The 16,433-nt window shown below is 43.4% G+C and overlaps 1 protein-coding gene across 3 annotated transcripts in view; it reads right to left on the reverse strand.

The window, feature by feature from the left end:
* LOC110495653 (runt-related transcription factor 1) overlaps nucleotides 1–14,231 on the reverse strand; it is a 51,271-nt gene extending 37,040 nt beyond the window's left edge. The window contains exons 1-2 of one of the 3 annotated variants that reach the window (XM_036951989.1): nucleotides 13,932–14,231; nucleotides 12,866–13,067 (exon numbers count right to left, since the gene is read on the reverse strand). In XM_036951989.1, coding sequence (XP_036807884.1) covers nucleotides 12,866–12,923 — 58 coding nt within the window. In that variant the 5' untranslated portion in view covers nucleotides 12,924–13,067; nucleotides 13,932–14,231. Of the gene's footprint in view, nucleotides 1–12,865; nucleotides 13,068–13,631; nucleotides 13,757–13,899 lie in introns of those variants that run through there. The other 2 variants (XM_036951990.1, XM_036951991.1) reach the window with 2 other exon arrangements.
* Nucleotides 14,232–16,433: the final 2,202 nt, after the last annotated feature.

Here is a 16,433-nt window from a genome sequence, read left to right on the forward strand (position 1 = left end):
GTGTGTGTGTGTGTGTGTGTGTGCGTGTACTATGCTAGTGTGTGAGAGAGAACAGAAAGATAGACAGAGTGAGCCGTCTGTTTTGAATATGGGTTAGCCATTCTGGTTAGCCACAGTCACCTCTCTATGTCACCACCGTCTGTCTACTACTGCTGATACACACAGAACTGCTTTACCCACAGCTTTCCTACCACAGAGTGTTAGGGCTCTATTACCCACAGCTTTCCTACCACAGCACCACATAGTGTTAGGGCGCTATTAGCCAGAGCTTTTCTACCACAGCACCACAGAGTGTTAGGGCTCTATTGCCTACAGCTTTACTACCACATCACTACAGAGTGTTAGGGCTCTATTACCTACAGCTTTACTACCACAGCACCACAGAGTGTTAGGGCTCTATTACCCACAGCTTTACTACCACAGCACCACAGAGTGTTAGGGCTCTATTACCCACAGCTTTACTACCACAGAGTGATAGGACTCTATTACCCACAGCTTTACTACCACAGCACCACAGAGTGTTAGGGCTCTATTACCTACAGCTTTACTACCACAGCACCACAGAGTGTTAGGACTCTATTACCTACAGCTTTACTACCACAGTGCCACAGAGTGTTAGGGCTCTATTACCCACAGCTTTACTACCACAGCACCACAGAGTGTTAGGGCTCTATTACCTACAGCTTTACTACCACAGCACCACAGAGTGTTAGGGCTCTATTGCATACAACTTTACTACCACAGCACCACAGAGTGTTAGGGCTCTATTATCCACAGCTTTACTACCACAGAGTGTTAGGGCTCTATTACCCACAGCTTTACTACCACAGAGTGTTAGGGCTCTGTTACCCACAGCTTTACTACCACAGCACCACAGAGGGTTAGGGCTCTATTACCTACAGCTTTACTACCACAGCACCACAGAGTGTTAGGACTCTATTACCTACAGCTTTACTACCACAGCACCACAGAGTGTTAGGACTCTATTACCCACAGCTTTACTACCACAGCACCACAGAGTGTTAGGGCTCTATTACCCACAGCTTTACTACCACAGCACCACAGAGTGTTAGGGCTCTATTACCCACAGCTTTACTACCACAGAGTGTTAGGGCTCTATTACCCACAGCTTTACTACCACAGAGTGTTAGGGCTCTATTACCCACAGCTTTACTACCACAGCACCACAGAGTGTTAGGGCTCTATTACCCACAGCTTTACTACCACAGAGTGTTAGGGCTCTATTACCCACAGCTTTACTACCACAGCACCACAGAGTGTTAGGGCTCTATTACCCACAGCTTTACTACCACAGCACCACAGAGTGTTAGGGCTCTATTACCCACAGCTTTACTACCACAGAGTGTTAGGGCTCTATTACCCACAGCTTTACTACCACAGAGTGTTAGGGCTCTATTACCCACAGCTTTACTACCACAGTACCACAGAGTGTTAGGGCTCTATTACCCACAGCTTTACTACCACAGAGTGTTAGGGCTCTATTACCCACAGCTTTACTACCACAGAGTGTTAGGGCTCTATTACCCACAGCTTTACTACCACAGAGTGTTAGGGCTCTATTACCCACAGCTTTACTACCACAGAGTGTTAGGGCTCTATTACCCACAGCTTTACTACCACAGAGTGTTAGGGCTCTATTACCCACAGCTTTACTGTAACGTTCGCCGTCTTCCTCTGATGAGGAGTAAGAGAGGTCGGACCAATTTGCAGCATGGTATGTGTCAATTTTAATAAGACAAACTGAACACTACACAAATACAAAATAACAAAGTAAAACAAACGAAACGGTCCCGTGTGGTAACAAACACTAACACGGAAATTAATCAACCACAACTCTAAAGTGAAACCAGGCTACCTAAATATGGTTCTCAATCAGGGACAACGATAAACAGCTGCCTCTGATTGAGAACCATACCAGGCCAAACACAGAAATCCCAAAACATAGAAAAAGGAACATAGACAACCCACCCAACTCACGCCCTGACCATACTAAAACAAAGACATAATAAAATAACTAGGTCAGAACGTGACATTTACTACCACAGCACCACAGAGTGTTAGGGTTCTATTCAATCTGGATCGCTGAAGCCTTACAGACTGCCCAATAGAAATGTGAAGGGAATTTACCATATGCAGCGTTTACCATGAATGCTGTCACTGCTAACGCTGGAACATTTCCTTTAAATTTCTATCACGCTATAACGCAGAACTTCCGTGATACGCATTGAATAAAGCCCTTAGTGTGTGTGTGTGTGTGTGTGTGTGTGTGTGTGTGTGTGTGTGTGTGTGTGTGTGTGTGTGTGTGTGTGTGTGTGTGTGTGTGTGTGTGTGTGTGTGTGTGTGTGTGTGTGTGTGTGTGTGAGAGAGAGAGAGAGAAAAACAGAGAGAGTTAATGTGAGTGTACAGACAGACTGACGGATACCGTTATTTTTCACCCCTCACACCATAATGTCTGGCAACAGGAAGAGAGAGGAGGAGGGATAGGAGGAGGGAGATAGAGAGGAGGAGAGAGATAGAGAGGAGGAGGGGGGAGAGAGGAGGAGGGTAAAGTCTGACTGCATCTTTACTTATCAGCCCCACCAAACACACTCTGTGGTTTCACAATGTTACGGAAACAACCCCCCACCCACTCCACACACACACACACACACACACACACACACACACACACACACACACACACACACACACACACACACACACACACACACACACACACACACACACACACACACACACACACACACACACACACACACACACACACACACAATCCCCCAACCCCCCCACCACACTGGCACCAACCTCCTAACTATTTTCAACAGCAATAACTGCAGAGAGAGTTTATCCTTGCCACTGTCGCCTTTGCTTGGCTTTCTATTACAAAGGCATCAGTAAGAAGTGCTCTGTTTTATATAGACTCAATTCCTCTGTTTCATATAGACTCATACCTGTTTTATATAGACTCAACCCCTCTGTTTTATATAGACTGAACCCCTCTGTTTCATATAGACTCATACCTGTTTTATATAGATTAAATTCCTCTGTTTCATATAGACTCAACCCCTCTGTTTCATATAGACTCATACATGTTTTATATAGATTAAATTCCTCTGTTTCATATAGACTCATACCTGTTTTATATAGACTGAACCCCTCTGTTTCATATAGACTCATACCTGTTTTATATAGATTAAATTCCTCTGTTTCATATAGACTCATACCTGTTTTATATAGACTGAACCCCTCTGTTTTATATAGACTGAACCCCTCTGTTTCATATAGACTCATACCTGTTTTAAATAGATTAAATTCCTCTGTTTCATATAGACTCAACCCCTCTGTTTCATATAGACTGAACCCCTCTGTTTCATATAGACTCATACCTGTTTTAAATAGATTAAATTCCTCTGTTTCATATAGACTCATACCTGTTTTATATAGACTCATACCTGTTTTATATAGACTGAACCCCTCTGTTTCATATAGACTCATACCTGTTTTATATAGATTAAATTCCTCTGTTTCATATAGACTCATACCTGTTTTATATAGACTGAACCCCTCTGTTTTAAATAGACTGAACCCCTCTGTTTCATATAGACTCAACCCCTCTGTTTCATATAGACTCATACCTGTTTTATATAGATTAAATTCCTCTGTTTCATATAGACTCATACCTGTTTTATATAGATTAAATTCCTCTGTTTCATATAGACTCATACCTGTTTTATATAGACTGAACCCCTCTGTTTTATATAGACTCATACCTGTTTTATATAGACTGAACCCCTCTGTTTTATATAGATTAAATTCCTCTGTTTCATATAGACTCATACCTGTTTTATATAGATTCAATTCCTCTGTTTCATATAGACTCATACCTGTTTTATATAGATTAAATTCCTCTGTTTCATATAGACTCATACCTGTTTTATATAGATTAAATTCCTCTGTTTCATATAGACTCATACCTGTTTTATATAGATTAAATTCCTCTGTTTCATATAGACTCATACCTGTTTTATATAGATTAAATTCCTCTGTTTCATATAGACTCATACCTGTTTTATATAGATTAAATTCCTCTGTTTTATATAGACTCATACCTGTTTTATATAGACTGAACCCCTCTGTTTTATATAGACTGAACCCCTCTGTTTCATATAGACTCAACCCCTCTGTTTCATATAGACTCAATCCCTCTGTTTCATATAGACTCATACCTGTTTTATATAGACTCAACCCCTCTGTTTTATATAGACTGAACCCCTCTGTTTCATATAGACTCATACCTGTTTTATATAGATTAAATTCCTCTGTTTCATATAGACTCATACCTGTTTTATATAGACTGAACCCCTCTGTTTTATATAGACTGAACCCCTCTGTTTCATATAGACTCATACCTGTTTTATATAGATTAAATTCCTCTGTTTCATATAGACTCATACCTGTTTTATATAGACTGAACCCCTCTGTTTTATATAGACTGAACCCCTCTGTTTCATATAGACTGAACCCCTCTGTTTTATATAGACTGAACCCCTCTGTTTTATATAGACTCATACCTGTTTTAAATAGATTAAATTCCTCTGTTTCATATAGACTCATACCTGTTTTATATAGACTCATACCTGTTTTAAATAGATTAAATTCCTCTGTTTCATATAGACTCATACCTGTTTTATATAGACTCATACCTGTTTTATATAGATTAAATTCCTCTGTTTCATATAGACTCATACCTGTTTTATATAGACTGAACCCCTCTGTTTCATATAGACTCATACCTGTTTTAAATATATTAAATTCCTCTGTTTCATATAGACTCAACCCCTCTGTTTCATATAGACTGAACCCCTCTGTTTTATATAGACTCATACCTGTTTTAAATAGATTAAATTCCTCTGTTTCATATAGACTCATACCTGTTTTATATAGATTAAATTCCTCTGTTTCATATAGACTCATACCTGTTTTATATAGACTGAACCCCTCTGTTTCATATAGACTCATACCTGTTTCATATAGACTCAACCCCTCTGTTTTATATAGACTGAACCCCTCTGTTTCATATAGACCTGTTTTATATAGACTCAACCCCTCTGTTTCATATAGACTGAACCCCTCTGTTTCATATAGACTCAACCCCTCTGTTTTATATAGACTCATACCTGTTTTATATAGACTGAACCCCTCTGTTTTATATAGACTCATACCTGTTTTATATAGACTGAACCCCTCTGTTTTATATAGACTGAACCCCTCTGTTTCATATAGACTCAACCCCTCTGTTTTATATAGACTCATACCTGTTTTATATAGACTGAACCCCTCTGTTTTATATAGACTCATACCTGTTTTATATAGACTGAACCACTCTGTTTCACATAGACACAATCCCTCTGTTTCATATAGACTCACACATTCTGTTTTATATAGACTGAACCACTCTGTTTCATAAAGACTCAATTCCTCTGTTTTATATAGACTCATACCTGTTTTATATAGACTGAACCCCTCTGTTTTATATAGACTGAACCCCTCTGTTTCATATAGACTCAATCCCTCTGTTTCACATAGACACAATCCCTCTGTTTCATATAGACTCACACATTCTGTTTTATATAGACTCAATCCCTATGTTTCATATAGACTCACACATTCTGTTTTATATAGACTCAATCCCTCTGTTTCATATAGACTCAAACCCTCTGTTTTATATAGACTCAATCCCTCTGTTTCATATAGACTCACACATTCTGTTTTATATAGACTCAATCCCTCTGTTTTATATAGACTCACACATTCTGTTTCATATAGACTCAATCCCTCTGTTTCACATAGACTCAATCCCTCTGTTTCATATAGACTCACACATTCTGTTTTATATAGACTCAATCCCTCTGTTTCATATAGACTCACACATTCTGTTTTATATAGACTGAACCACTCTGTTTCACATAGACACAATCCCTCTGTTTCATATAGACTCACACATTCTGTTTTATATAGACTCAATCCCTCTGTTTCATATAGACTCACACATTTGTGTTTTATATAGACTCAATCCCTCTGTTTCATATAGACTCATACCTGTTTTATATAGACTCAATCCCTCTGTTTTATATAGACTCAATCCCTCTGTTTCATATAGACTCACACATTTGTGTTTCATATAGACTCAATCACTCTGTTTCATATAGACTCACACATTCTGTTTTATATAGACTCAATCCCTCTGTTTTATATAGACTCAATTCCTCTGTTTTATATAGACTCAATCCCTCTGTTTCATATAGTCTCAATCCCTCTGTTTCATATAGACTCAATCCCTCTGTTTCATATAGACTCAAACCCTCTGTTTTATATAGACTCAATCCCTCTGTTTCATATAGACCCACACATTCTGTTTTATATAGACTCAATCCCTCTGTTTCATATAGACTCAATCCCTCTGTTTCATATAGACTCACACATTTGTGTTTCATATAGACTCAATCACTCTGTTTCATATAGACTCACACATTCTGTTTTATATAGACTCAATCCCTCTGTTTTATATAGACTCAATTCCTCTGTTTTATATAGACTCAATCCCTTTGTTTCATATAGTCTCAATCCCTCTGTTTCATATAGACTCAATCCCTCTGTTTCATATAGACTCAATCCCTCTGTTTTATATAGACTCAATCCCTCTGTTTCATATAGACTCAATCCCTCTGTTTCATATAGTCTCAATCCCTCTGTTTCATATAGACTCAATCCCTCTGTTTCATATAGACTCAATCCCTCTGTTTCATATAGACTCAATCCCTCTGTTTCATATAGACTCAAACCCTCTGTTTTATATAGACTCAATCCCTCTGTTTCATATAGACCCACACATTCTGTTTTATATAGACTCAATCCCTCTGTTTCATATAGACTCACACATTCTGTTTTATATAGACTCAATCCCTCTGTTTCACATAGACTCAATCCCTCTGTTTCATATAGACCCAATCCCTATGTTTCATATAGACTCAATCCCTCTGTTTCATATAGACTCAAACCCTCTGTTTCATATAGACTCACACATTCTGTTTTATATAGACTCAATCCCTCTGTTTCATATAGACTCAATCCCTCTGTTTCATATAGACTCAAACCCTCTGTTTTATATAGACTCAACCCCTCTGTTTCATATAGACTCAAACCCTCTGTTTTATATAGACTCAATCCCTCTGTTTCATATTGACTCAATCCCTCAGTTTCACATAGACTCAATCCCTCAGTTTCACATAGACTCAATCCCTCTGTTTTATATAGACTCAATCCCTCTGTTTCATATAGACTTACACATTCTGTTTTATATAGACTCAATCCCTCTGTTTCATTTAAACTAAATCCCTCTGTTTCATATAGACTCAATCCTTCAGTTTCACATAGACTCAATCCCTCTGTTTCATATAGACTCAATCCCTCTGTTTCATATAGACTCAATCCCTCTGTTTCATATAGACTCACACATTCTGTTTTATATAGACTCCATCCCTCTGTTTCATATAGACTCAAGTCTTCTGTTTCATATAGACTCAATACTTCTGTGTAAAGTCCTTAAGTAAAAATACTTTAAAGTACTACTTAAGTAGTTTTGGGGGGTATCTGTACTTTACTATTTATATTTTTGACAAATGTTTTACTTTTCCTTCACTACATTCCTAAATATGTATATACTGTTTACTCCATACATTTTCCCTGACACTCAAAAGTACTCGTTACATTTTGACAGGAAAATGGTCCAATTCACACACTTATCAACCGAACATCCTTGGTCATCCCTACTGCCTCTGATCTGGCGGACTCACTAAACACAAATGCTTTGTTTGTAAATTATGTCTGAGTGTTGAAGTGTGCCCCTGGCCCCTGGCCCCTGGCCTCTGGCCCCTGGCCCCTGGCTATCCGTCAATAAAAATACAAATATACAATTGTGCCTTCTGGTTTGCTTAATATAAGGCATTTGACATAGTTTTACTTTGACTTTTGATGCTTAATTATATTTTAAACTAAATACTTTCAGACTTTTACTCAAGGAGAATTTTACTGGGTGACTCACTTTTACTTGAGTCATTTAAGGTATCTTTACTTTTACTCAACTATGACAGTTGGGTACTTTGTCCACCACTGGACTCAATCCCTCTATTTCTATTTCCTTTCTTCTGTCTACTACAGGACAGTGTCTATCGGATAGCTTCTACTAGTAATGGCTCCATGTTCATCTCTGCACACACACACACTACAGGACAGTGTCTATCGGATAGCATCTACTAGTAATGGCTCCACGTTCATCTCTGCACACACACACACACACACACACACACACACACACACACACACACACACACACACACACACACACACACACACACACACACACACACACACACACACACACACACACAGGCCAATCTGACCAGGTGCCTGTCCCTAAGTCTCTTCCATCAGACAGCACAGCAGAGGTAAGGGCACCACGTTCATCTCTGCTCCGGTGTCTTAATGTACCCTTGTCCAGCGAGAGAGGCAGTGGTCAATACCTTGGCCTGGACACTGACGCTCGATAGTGGACGGTCTGTCTCTCTGTCTGTCTGTTTGTCCAGAACTGCTCAATAACCCTGCCTCCAGCCACAGTCCCAAGACCATAGATACTGTAGGACTCAGGCGGACTCTGTGGAGAACCATTCTATCAATACCTTTACTGCAGCTGTTTGCATAACTATCGGAATCAATACAAGTGTAGCGATTCCTGATTGGTGGGTATTTGGTTCCATTTCCATGACTCCACAGGCAGATTTTTCGAATTGAAAAACAGAGGCCTCTGCCTCGGTCGGTCTGGCCAAACACATAGAGCCATGGCTGGGTCTCTAGGCCTGGGGAAGTGGTAACCCAGCAGGGCTGTACAGGGACCAGTTCTGTAGAGGTACTCTACTATAAACACAGAGACCCATTGGGGGCCACAAGGACAGGACACTCAATAGAGACACACAAACACAGAGACCCATTGGGGGCCACAGGGACAGGACACTCAATAGAGACACACAAACACAGAGACCCATTGGGGGCCACAGGGACAGGACACTCAATAGAGACACACAAACACAGACATGCAAAGTACATGGCCTCACACCTACAATTTCACACACGCATGCTAAAACACATAATGAGTAAATAAGCACGAGAAGGAAGGGGGGCTCTGTTTGCCCTTTTCAAGGGACAAGGTTCAATCCCATCCACCCCCCTACATCCCTCGCCTCCCCCTCAAACACATCTCTCTTAGAACCCAGCATATCTGGCCTGCCTCTCTCCATCACCCATATCCTCTCTGCCACCCCTCTCTCCATGTGCCCCTATACACACACCTGTCATAACAGAGAGATGTATGGGTGTGTGTGTATTCGTGGATGTGTCACTATGCTCTTGAGACAGAGCATGACATGTACTGTGCTGCACTGTGTGCGTGTGCGTGTGTGTGTGGGTGTGTGTGAGAGCATCCCCTGTATACGTGAATCAGTATGTAGCAGACCCCAGTTCTCCTCTCGCTCTGTTTCCTCCTGCTGGTCCTGGAGGCCCCTGATAACCACAATCAAGCCTGGACAGACCCCTCGCCGAGGTGTGTGAGAGAGTATGAGTGAGTGTGTGTGTGTATCAGGGCCTGGCAGGCAGGTCGCGGGCCGAGAGACCCAGAGAGAAGCCAGGGTCAAGGGGTTGCGAGGCGTAAATCGCCCCTCGTTGGGTGACAGACAAGCAGCAAAACAACCTTCAAAACTATGAGTTTGATCCAGACCACATAGAGAAATATGGTGCATGAACAAGTGGGAAAGGAGGGAGGACGGAGAGACGGAATGGATGGAGAGGAGGCGAGGCAAGTGGAAGTAGGCAGAATGTCAATTTAGTCCCAAGTTGGGTGACATAAAAACTGAAAAACAAGTTGAGTTATGGTGTGAGAATGAATGGAGAGGAGAAGAGGAGGAGAGAGAGAGAGGAAGGTCAAAGGTCAGGCTGAAATGAGGAGCGATGTTAAGAACATCCAGTACCAGGTTTTGGTGTTTGTGTGAGTAGGGAACGGAGTAGGAAACGAAAGTTGTGACTTTTAGTGAAGTCAGGAGAGTTTATCTGTCTGTCTCCATAGAACACGTTTTATCTTTCAGGACAAAACCTTGATGGTGTGAGACTGAGACAAGAGAGAGATTAGACCCTGACTGAAGTCTAACTGACCCCACAGTGATTACACACACACACACACACACACACACACACACACACACACACACACACACACACACACACACACACAAACAAATACAATAGAATTCACTGTAGTGTTTTTGCGGACTTTACCGTAGTTTTTACTGTAGTATACTGTAGTATTTACAGTTAACTATAGTTTAAATACTGTATTAAAAGAAAACTGTAGTACATACTATTAATGTAGTGTTTATGTAGTTTGTAGTGTAATGTAGTGTTTACTATGGTGTTTTTGTTTTCTTATCTTTGACACAGAAGTGTAAGTTTTCTCCTTCAGGAAACCTACTGGTGAAATACTAAAAGAGCACATTTTCCATAACCGGTATTTTTTTTATGTGGGTACACACACACACACACACACACACACACACACACACACACACACACACACACACACACACACACACACACACACACACACACACACAGAGAGAAAGACAGAGAAAGACGCACACAAATAAAAACAAATACCACAACACACTGGTGGGAACCACTGGATTCTTTTTGAATTTTTTTTTTTGAATTTTACCCCCTTTTTTCTCCCCAATTTCGTGGTATCCAATTGCTGTAGTAGCTACTATCTTGTCTTATTGCTACAACTCCCGTACGGGCTCAGGAGAGACGAAGGCTGAATGTCATGCCTCCTCCGATACACAACCAAACCAGCCGTACTGCTTCTTAACACAGCGCGCATCCAACCCGGAAGCCAGCCGCACCAATGTGTCGGAGGCTACACCGTGCACCTGGCAACCTTGGCTAGCGCGCACTGAGCTCGGCCCGCCACAGGAGTCGCTGGTGCGCGATGAGACAAGGACACCCCTACCGACCAAGCCCTCCCTAACCCGGACGACGCTAGGCCAATTGTGCGTCGCCCCACGGACCTCCCAGTCGCGGCCGGTTACGACAGAGCCTGGGTGCAAACCCAGGGACTCTGATGGCACAGCTGGCGCTGCAGTACAGCGCCCTTAACCAGTGCGCCACCCGGGAGGCTATCACTGGATTCTTCATCGTCTTTTCACATCTCTGTCTGAGAAAGTTATTACACACTTAGGCATATTCCTGTGTGTGAACATGCATCGGGTCCTGCAGATACACTTCCTGTGCTAACTGACAACTTCTACACAGAGAAGCTTAGCACACACACACACACACACACACACACACACACACACACACACACACACACACACACACACACACACACACACACACACACACACACACAAAGGCGGCAGGAAACTCAGGATCCCATCTCGAGCTCTTTCTCAGAAATAGACTACAACAAAGTGGCTGCTCACTCAGTTACCTGCCTTGACGCCATGTTGATGTCAGAGCTAACTTTTCCTCAGCTAACAGAGATGTTTTGGGCCATAAGGCAAGAGCTTGTCACCTCCTTTTCTCTCACCTCGTCCTTTGTCACCCACTGTCCCTACTGTTTCTCATTTCTGTAGAGGAGGTAGATATATGACATATGCTCTCGTTCACTAACTGCTCTGACGAGAAAACATAAGTGAGCCGAGGTGAGGTGAGCTCCAAACAGGAATGAGGATAATGGAAAAAAGAAAGTCACAACTGCAAGTTTCTAAAATCAGTTTTTGCCAAAAAAGCTGAACATGCGCATTCAATCGCATGCACGCACACCCACACACACACACACACACACACACACACACACACACACACACACACACACACACACACACACACACACACACACACACACACACACGCACGCACACACACACACACTACGTGGGACAGCTGCAGTGTCTGGAGATGGTGAGTGTTGACTTACACAGCAGAAAGGAATGCATCTTCTCTCCTCCCTCCTCTCTCATCCCTCTCCCTTCCCCTCCTATCTCTTCTCCTCACTACTCAACATTTTTTGACTCAACACAATTACAAAGCCCCCAACACTGATACACACAGTCGACACCATAAACCACACATCTCGAATATAGTTCACGGTACAGGAGTGGTTCATGTGGTTCTTTGTGGTAAAGAGTTGGTGCCCATCAAGCTTACCCAGAGATCAGCTGCAACAGTAGAAAGTGCTGTGTGGTAGAGACGTTCCAATAGTCTGAGGGGTGTGTTGTATTACAGCTCATAGGCTCACCAGATAAAACAACATACTAGCCCTCAGATCTGTGGTTTTCAGATCCAGCCACAAGATGTAAAAACTACAGTAAAATAGCAACCAGTAGGGAGGGTTTGGCCGGCAGGGATGTCCTTGTCTCATCGCGCACTAGCGACTCCTGTGGCGGGCCGGGCGCAGTGTACGCTGACCAGGTCGCCAGGTGAACGGCTGGCTTCCGGGTTGGATATGCATTGTGTCAAGAAGCAGTGCGGGTTGGTTGGGTCGTGTTTCGGAAGACGCATGGCTCTCGACCTTCGCCTCTCCCGCGTCCGTACGGGAGTTGCAGCGATGAGACAAGACTGTAACTACCAATTGGATACCACAAAATTGAGGAGAAAAAAGGGAGGGGCTAAAAATAAAAAAAAATAGCAACCAAAACTACAATACCCATACACACATCTACTGTACGTCTGCACTCACCCCTGATGAAGCATGGCTGGTAGGATGACATGGATTCAAAGATGCTGTTTGATGCCATGGCAACGCTCCCGGTAAAAGTCCTAGCAACGCTACCTCACTTCTGGAACACACGGTTCTCTGCTATGTCCAGTGCTCCGATGTTCTCGTCCGTTCCTCCTTCCTCTTCTTTATTTGGATGTGGGGGGGGTTTCAAAACTGATTCCTGACATGCAAACACACACAGGCCACAGGGTCAGAGAGAGTCAGTTAAAGTTCTCTCATCCACAGATCAACATCAATACAGAAAACATCAATACAGATCAACATCAATACAGATCAACATCAATACAGACAACATCAATACAGACAACATCTTGATGGAACTGTGTAACTGTTATGTAGAGATGAAAACTGCTTTATGAATGCACAGCAAACTCAAAAACACAAAACACTCCCCATTCCTGACCCCCAGGTCACCCCAGGTTGGCGATGCAGGGAAGGTGCTCTCCTCCTGGGTAAAGAACAGAGCTCAGGGACCCCAAAGCCCTGGATCCCTGAGGGGTTATGGTGGTGGTATGCACCAACTCCTTGAGAGAGAGCTACATTTGTTCCAGCCCAGCAATAACACAGCTGATTCAACCATCCAAGGTCTTGATGATTAGTTGATCAGCTGAATCAGATGTGTTAGTGCTGAACTGGAAGAGAAGCATTTCATACACTCTGTAGTTCTCTAGGACCAGGGCCGGTGTCCGCTGAGTGGAGGAGGCTGCGGTTTAAGGGCTCTTACCCTCCAGAGGTGGCCTGATCCTGGGATGAGAGGTGGTGAGGTAGTCTCTCCCTGTGGTTTCAGAGGATCACTAACCTCTAGCAGAGTCACACGCTGTAATCCAACCTAGCCAATCTCTCTCTCCCTCTCTCTCTCTCTCTCTCTCTCTCTCTCTCTCTATCTCTCTCTCTCTCTCTCTCTCACACACACACACCTTACTCTCCCTTCTCTCTTTCTCTTTCTCACTTATCCTCCTTACTCTTCTCTCTCTTTCACTGTCTTTCTTTACCTGTTTCTAGCTCTTTCTCTCTCCCTCCTCACCTCTCTCCGGCGGTGATTGTAGCCGTCTCCTGTCTGGTCACAGCTCTGGTTTGTGGTCGAGTGGTTGGACCACGGTCGGTCTCTCCTAACCCCAGCGGCGGCTTCAACTGTTCCCCTCGAGGAAAAAAGAGCCAGGGCTCAAGCCCATTGGCCGAGGACGGTCACGTGATCCTCAGAGTGAGCGACTCTCTTTTTGTGGCGTTGTTTTGTTTTCGTTTAATCTGGTATTGTGGCTTTACTCAGCCACCCCACCTGCCCTCTGCCTGACCAACTGTTAGCACTGGGGAAGTGGCTGTGGCTACAGTTTAGAGAGAGACACAGAGAGAGAGAGAGAGAGAGAGATCGAGAGAGAGAGGTTAAAGAGAGAGAGGGAGAGAGTGTATGTGCCAGTGTTTGTCTGTGGTTTTTGCAAAAGAGAGAGAGAGAGAGAGAGAGAGAGAGAGAGAGCGAGAGAGAGAGAGAGAGAGAGAGAGAGAGAGAGAGAGAAAGGGTGAGCATGTGTGTATTTAGAAAGAGAGAAAGGTGAGTCACCCACACAAAGCCTACCCATGCAAATCTCTCTCCAGGAGGAGAGTGTGTGTGTTTGTTTGTGTGACGGCTTGGGCACCTGAAGCCTCGCACAATTTACATGCCATCTTTTCATATCACTGTCCCATTTCCTCATGTTGTGACAGGAAAATAAAGAAAGAGCGGGAGAGCAAAAGAGAGGAAGAGAGAGAGGGAAAAAGAGAGGAAGAGAGAGAGGGGAAAAGAGTGGAAGAGAGAGAGGGGAAAAGAGAGGAAGAGAGAGAGGGGAAAAGAGAGGAAGAGAGAGAGGGGAAAAGAGAGGAAGAGATAGAGGGGAAAAGAGAGGAAGAGAGAGAGGGGGAAAGAGAGGAAGAGAGAGAGGGGAAAAGAGAGGAAGAGAGAGAGGGGAAAAGAGAGAAAGAGAGAGAGGGGAAAAGAGAGGAAGAGAGAGAGGGGAAAAGAGAGAAAGAGAGAGAGGGGAAAAGAGAGGAAGAGAGAGAGGGGAAAAGAGAGGAAGAGAGAGAGGGGAGAAGAGAAGAAGAGAGAGGGGAAAAGAGAGGAAGAGAGAGAGGGGGAAAGAGAGGAAGAGAGAGAGGGGAAAAGAGAGGAAGAGAGAGAGGGGGAAAGAGAGGAAGAGAGAGAGGGGAAAAGAGAGGAAGAGAGAGAGGGGAAAAGAGAGGAAGAGAGAGAGGGGGAAAGAGAGGAAGAGAGAGAGGGGAAAAGAGAGGAAGAGAGAGAGGGGGAAAGAGAGGAAGAGAGAGAGGGGAAAAGAGAGGAAGAGAGAGAGGGGAAAAGAGAGGAAGAGAGAGAGGGGAAAAGAGAAGAAGAGAGAGGGGGAAAAGAGAGGAATAGAGAGGGGAAAAGAGAGGAAGAGAGAGAGGGGAGAAGAGAAGAAGAGAGAGGGGGAAAAGAGAGGAATAGAGAGGGGAAAAGGAGAGGGAGCAAGTGAAAGAGCTAGATAGCAGGGAAGTAGAGAGAGTGAGAGTGAAAGAAAAGGAGGGGGAAGACAGAGAGAAAGAGAGGGAGGATGTGGCCACAAACGAGTGCAACACTGTTTCCTGGATGTGAAGAGTATTCAACTGTCACCTGATGTAGCCCCGTTATGATGTGCTTTCTGACAGTTTCATACTCCTGTAAGCCACCATTCAGTCAAGTAAAGGTAACATAAAACTGCTCTGCGGGTTAACTAAACTACCTACCACTAAACTAGAAAAGTTCTATCGACTTCTATGGCCACAGTTTCATCAAGCCTCAACCTTGTTCTGTTGAGGGTGATTTACCCAGCCAGGTCACCTGTGATAAAAGTCAGTATTCGACGTCCATCCTTAACTGAGGATGTCGGGAGATGACATGGAAACCGGCCACTAGGGGCAACAGTGAGTGCTGTTATCTTCAAGTAGGTTTCAGTTTTGCTTGGGTGTTGTGGACGGGGATGTAAGCATCTGCCTCTGATTCCAAAGGTTGCAAGTTTGAATTGTTTTTGATATTTTTGTTTTAAGCCTATCCAAAACCTTAACCCTTACCTTAACCATTAGGAGTTAGTGCCTAAGCCTAACCTTTTAACACTTAGAAATGTGAGGTTTGCAACAACTTTGAAGTTTGAGAAACATGGTTGAACGTCTAATTCTGACGTGAGACTGTGAGAGCTAGTTGGATTTATCTGAACACGTGTGTATATGTGTTTGTCTGTTGATTTTAATTGTAGGGCTGCGATGTGAGTGTGTGTGTGTTGGGGTTAATAGTAGGGCTGGGATGTGAGTGTGTGAGCGTGTACAGGTCAGCGTACACCTGCTCTAATAAAGGCTGAAATTGCATTGTTTAGGGGGCGGGACCAAATCACCCCCACCCCCCACACCTGTACCACCATGACTCCAATCTCACCTTAGACACGCCCCTCACAGCCATTCAGCCATCTGGGTTTCAGGGGTGAGAGGGAGGGAAGGGTGAGCGGGTGTGGATGTCATCAGTTGGCCGAGACAGCTGTGTCCCCACCCT

This window comes from Oncorhynchus mykiss, chromosome 18 (genome assembly GCF_013265735.2).
Source record: "Oncorhynchus mykiss isolate Arlee chromosome 18, USDA_OmykA_1.1, whole genome shotgun sequence".
NCBI classification, from domain to species: Eukaryota; Metazoa; Chordata; class Actinopteri; order Salmoniformes; family Salmonidae; genus Oncorhynchus; species Oncorhynchus mykiss.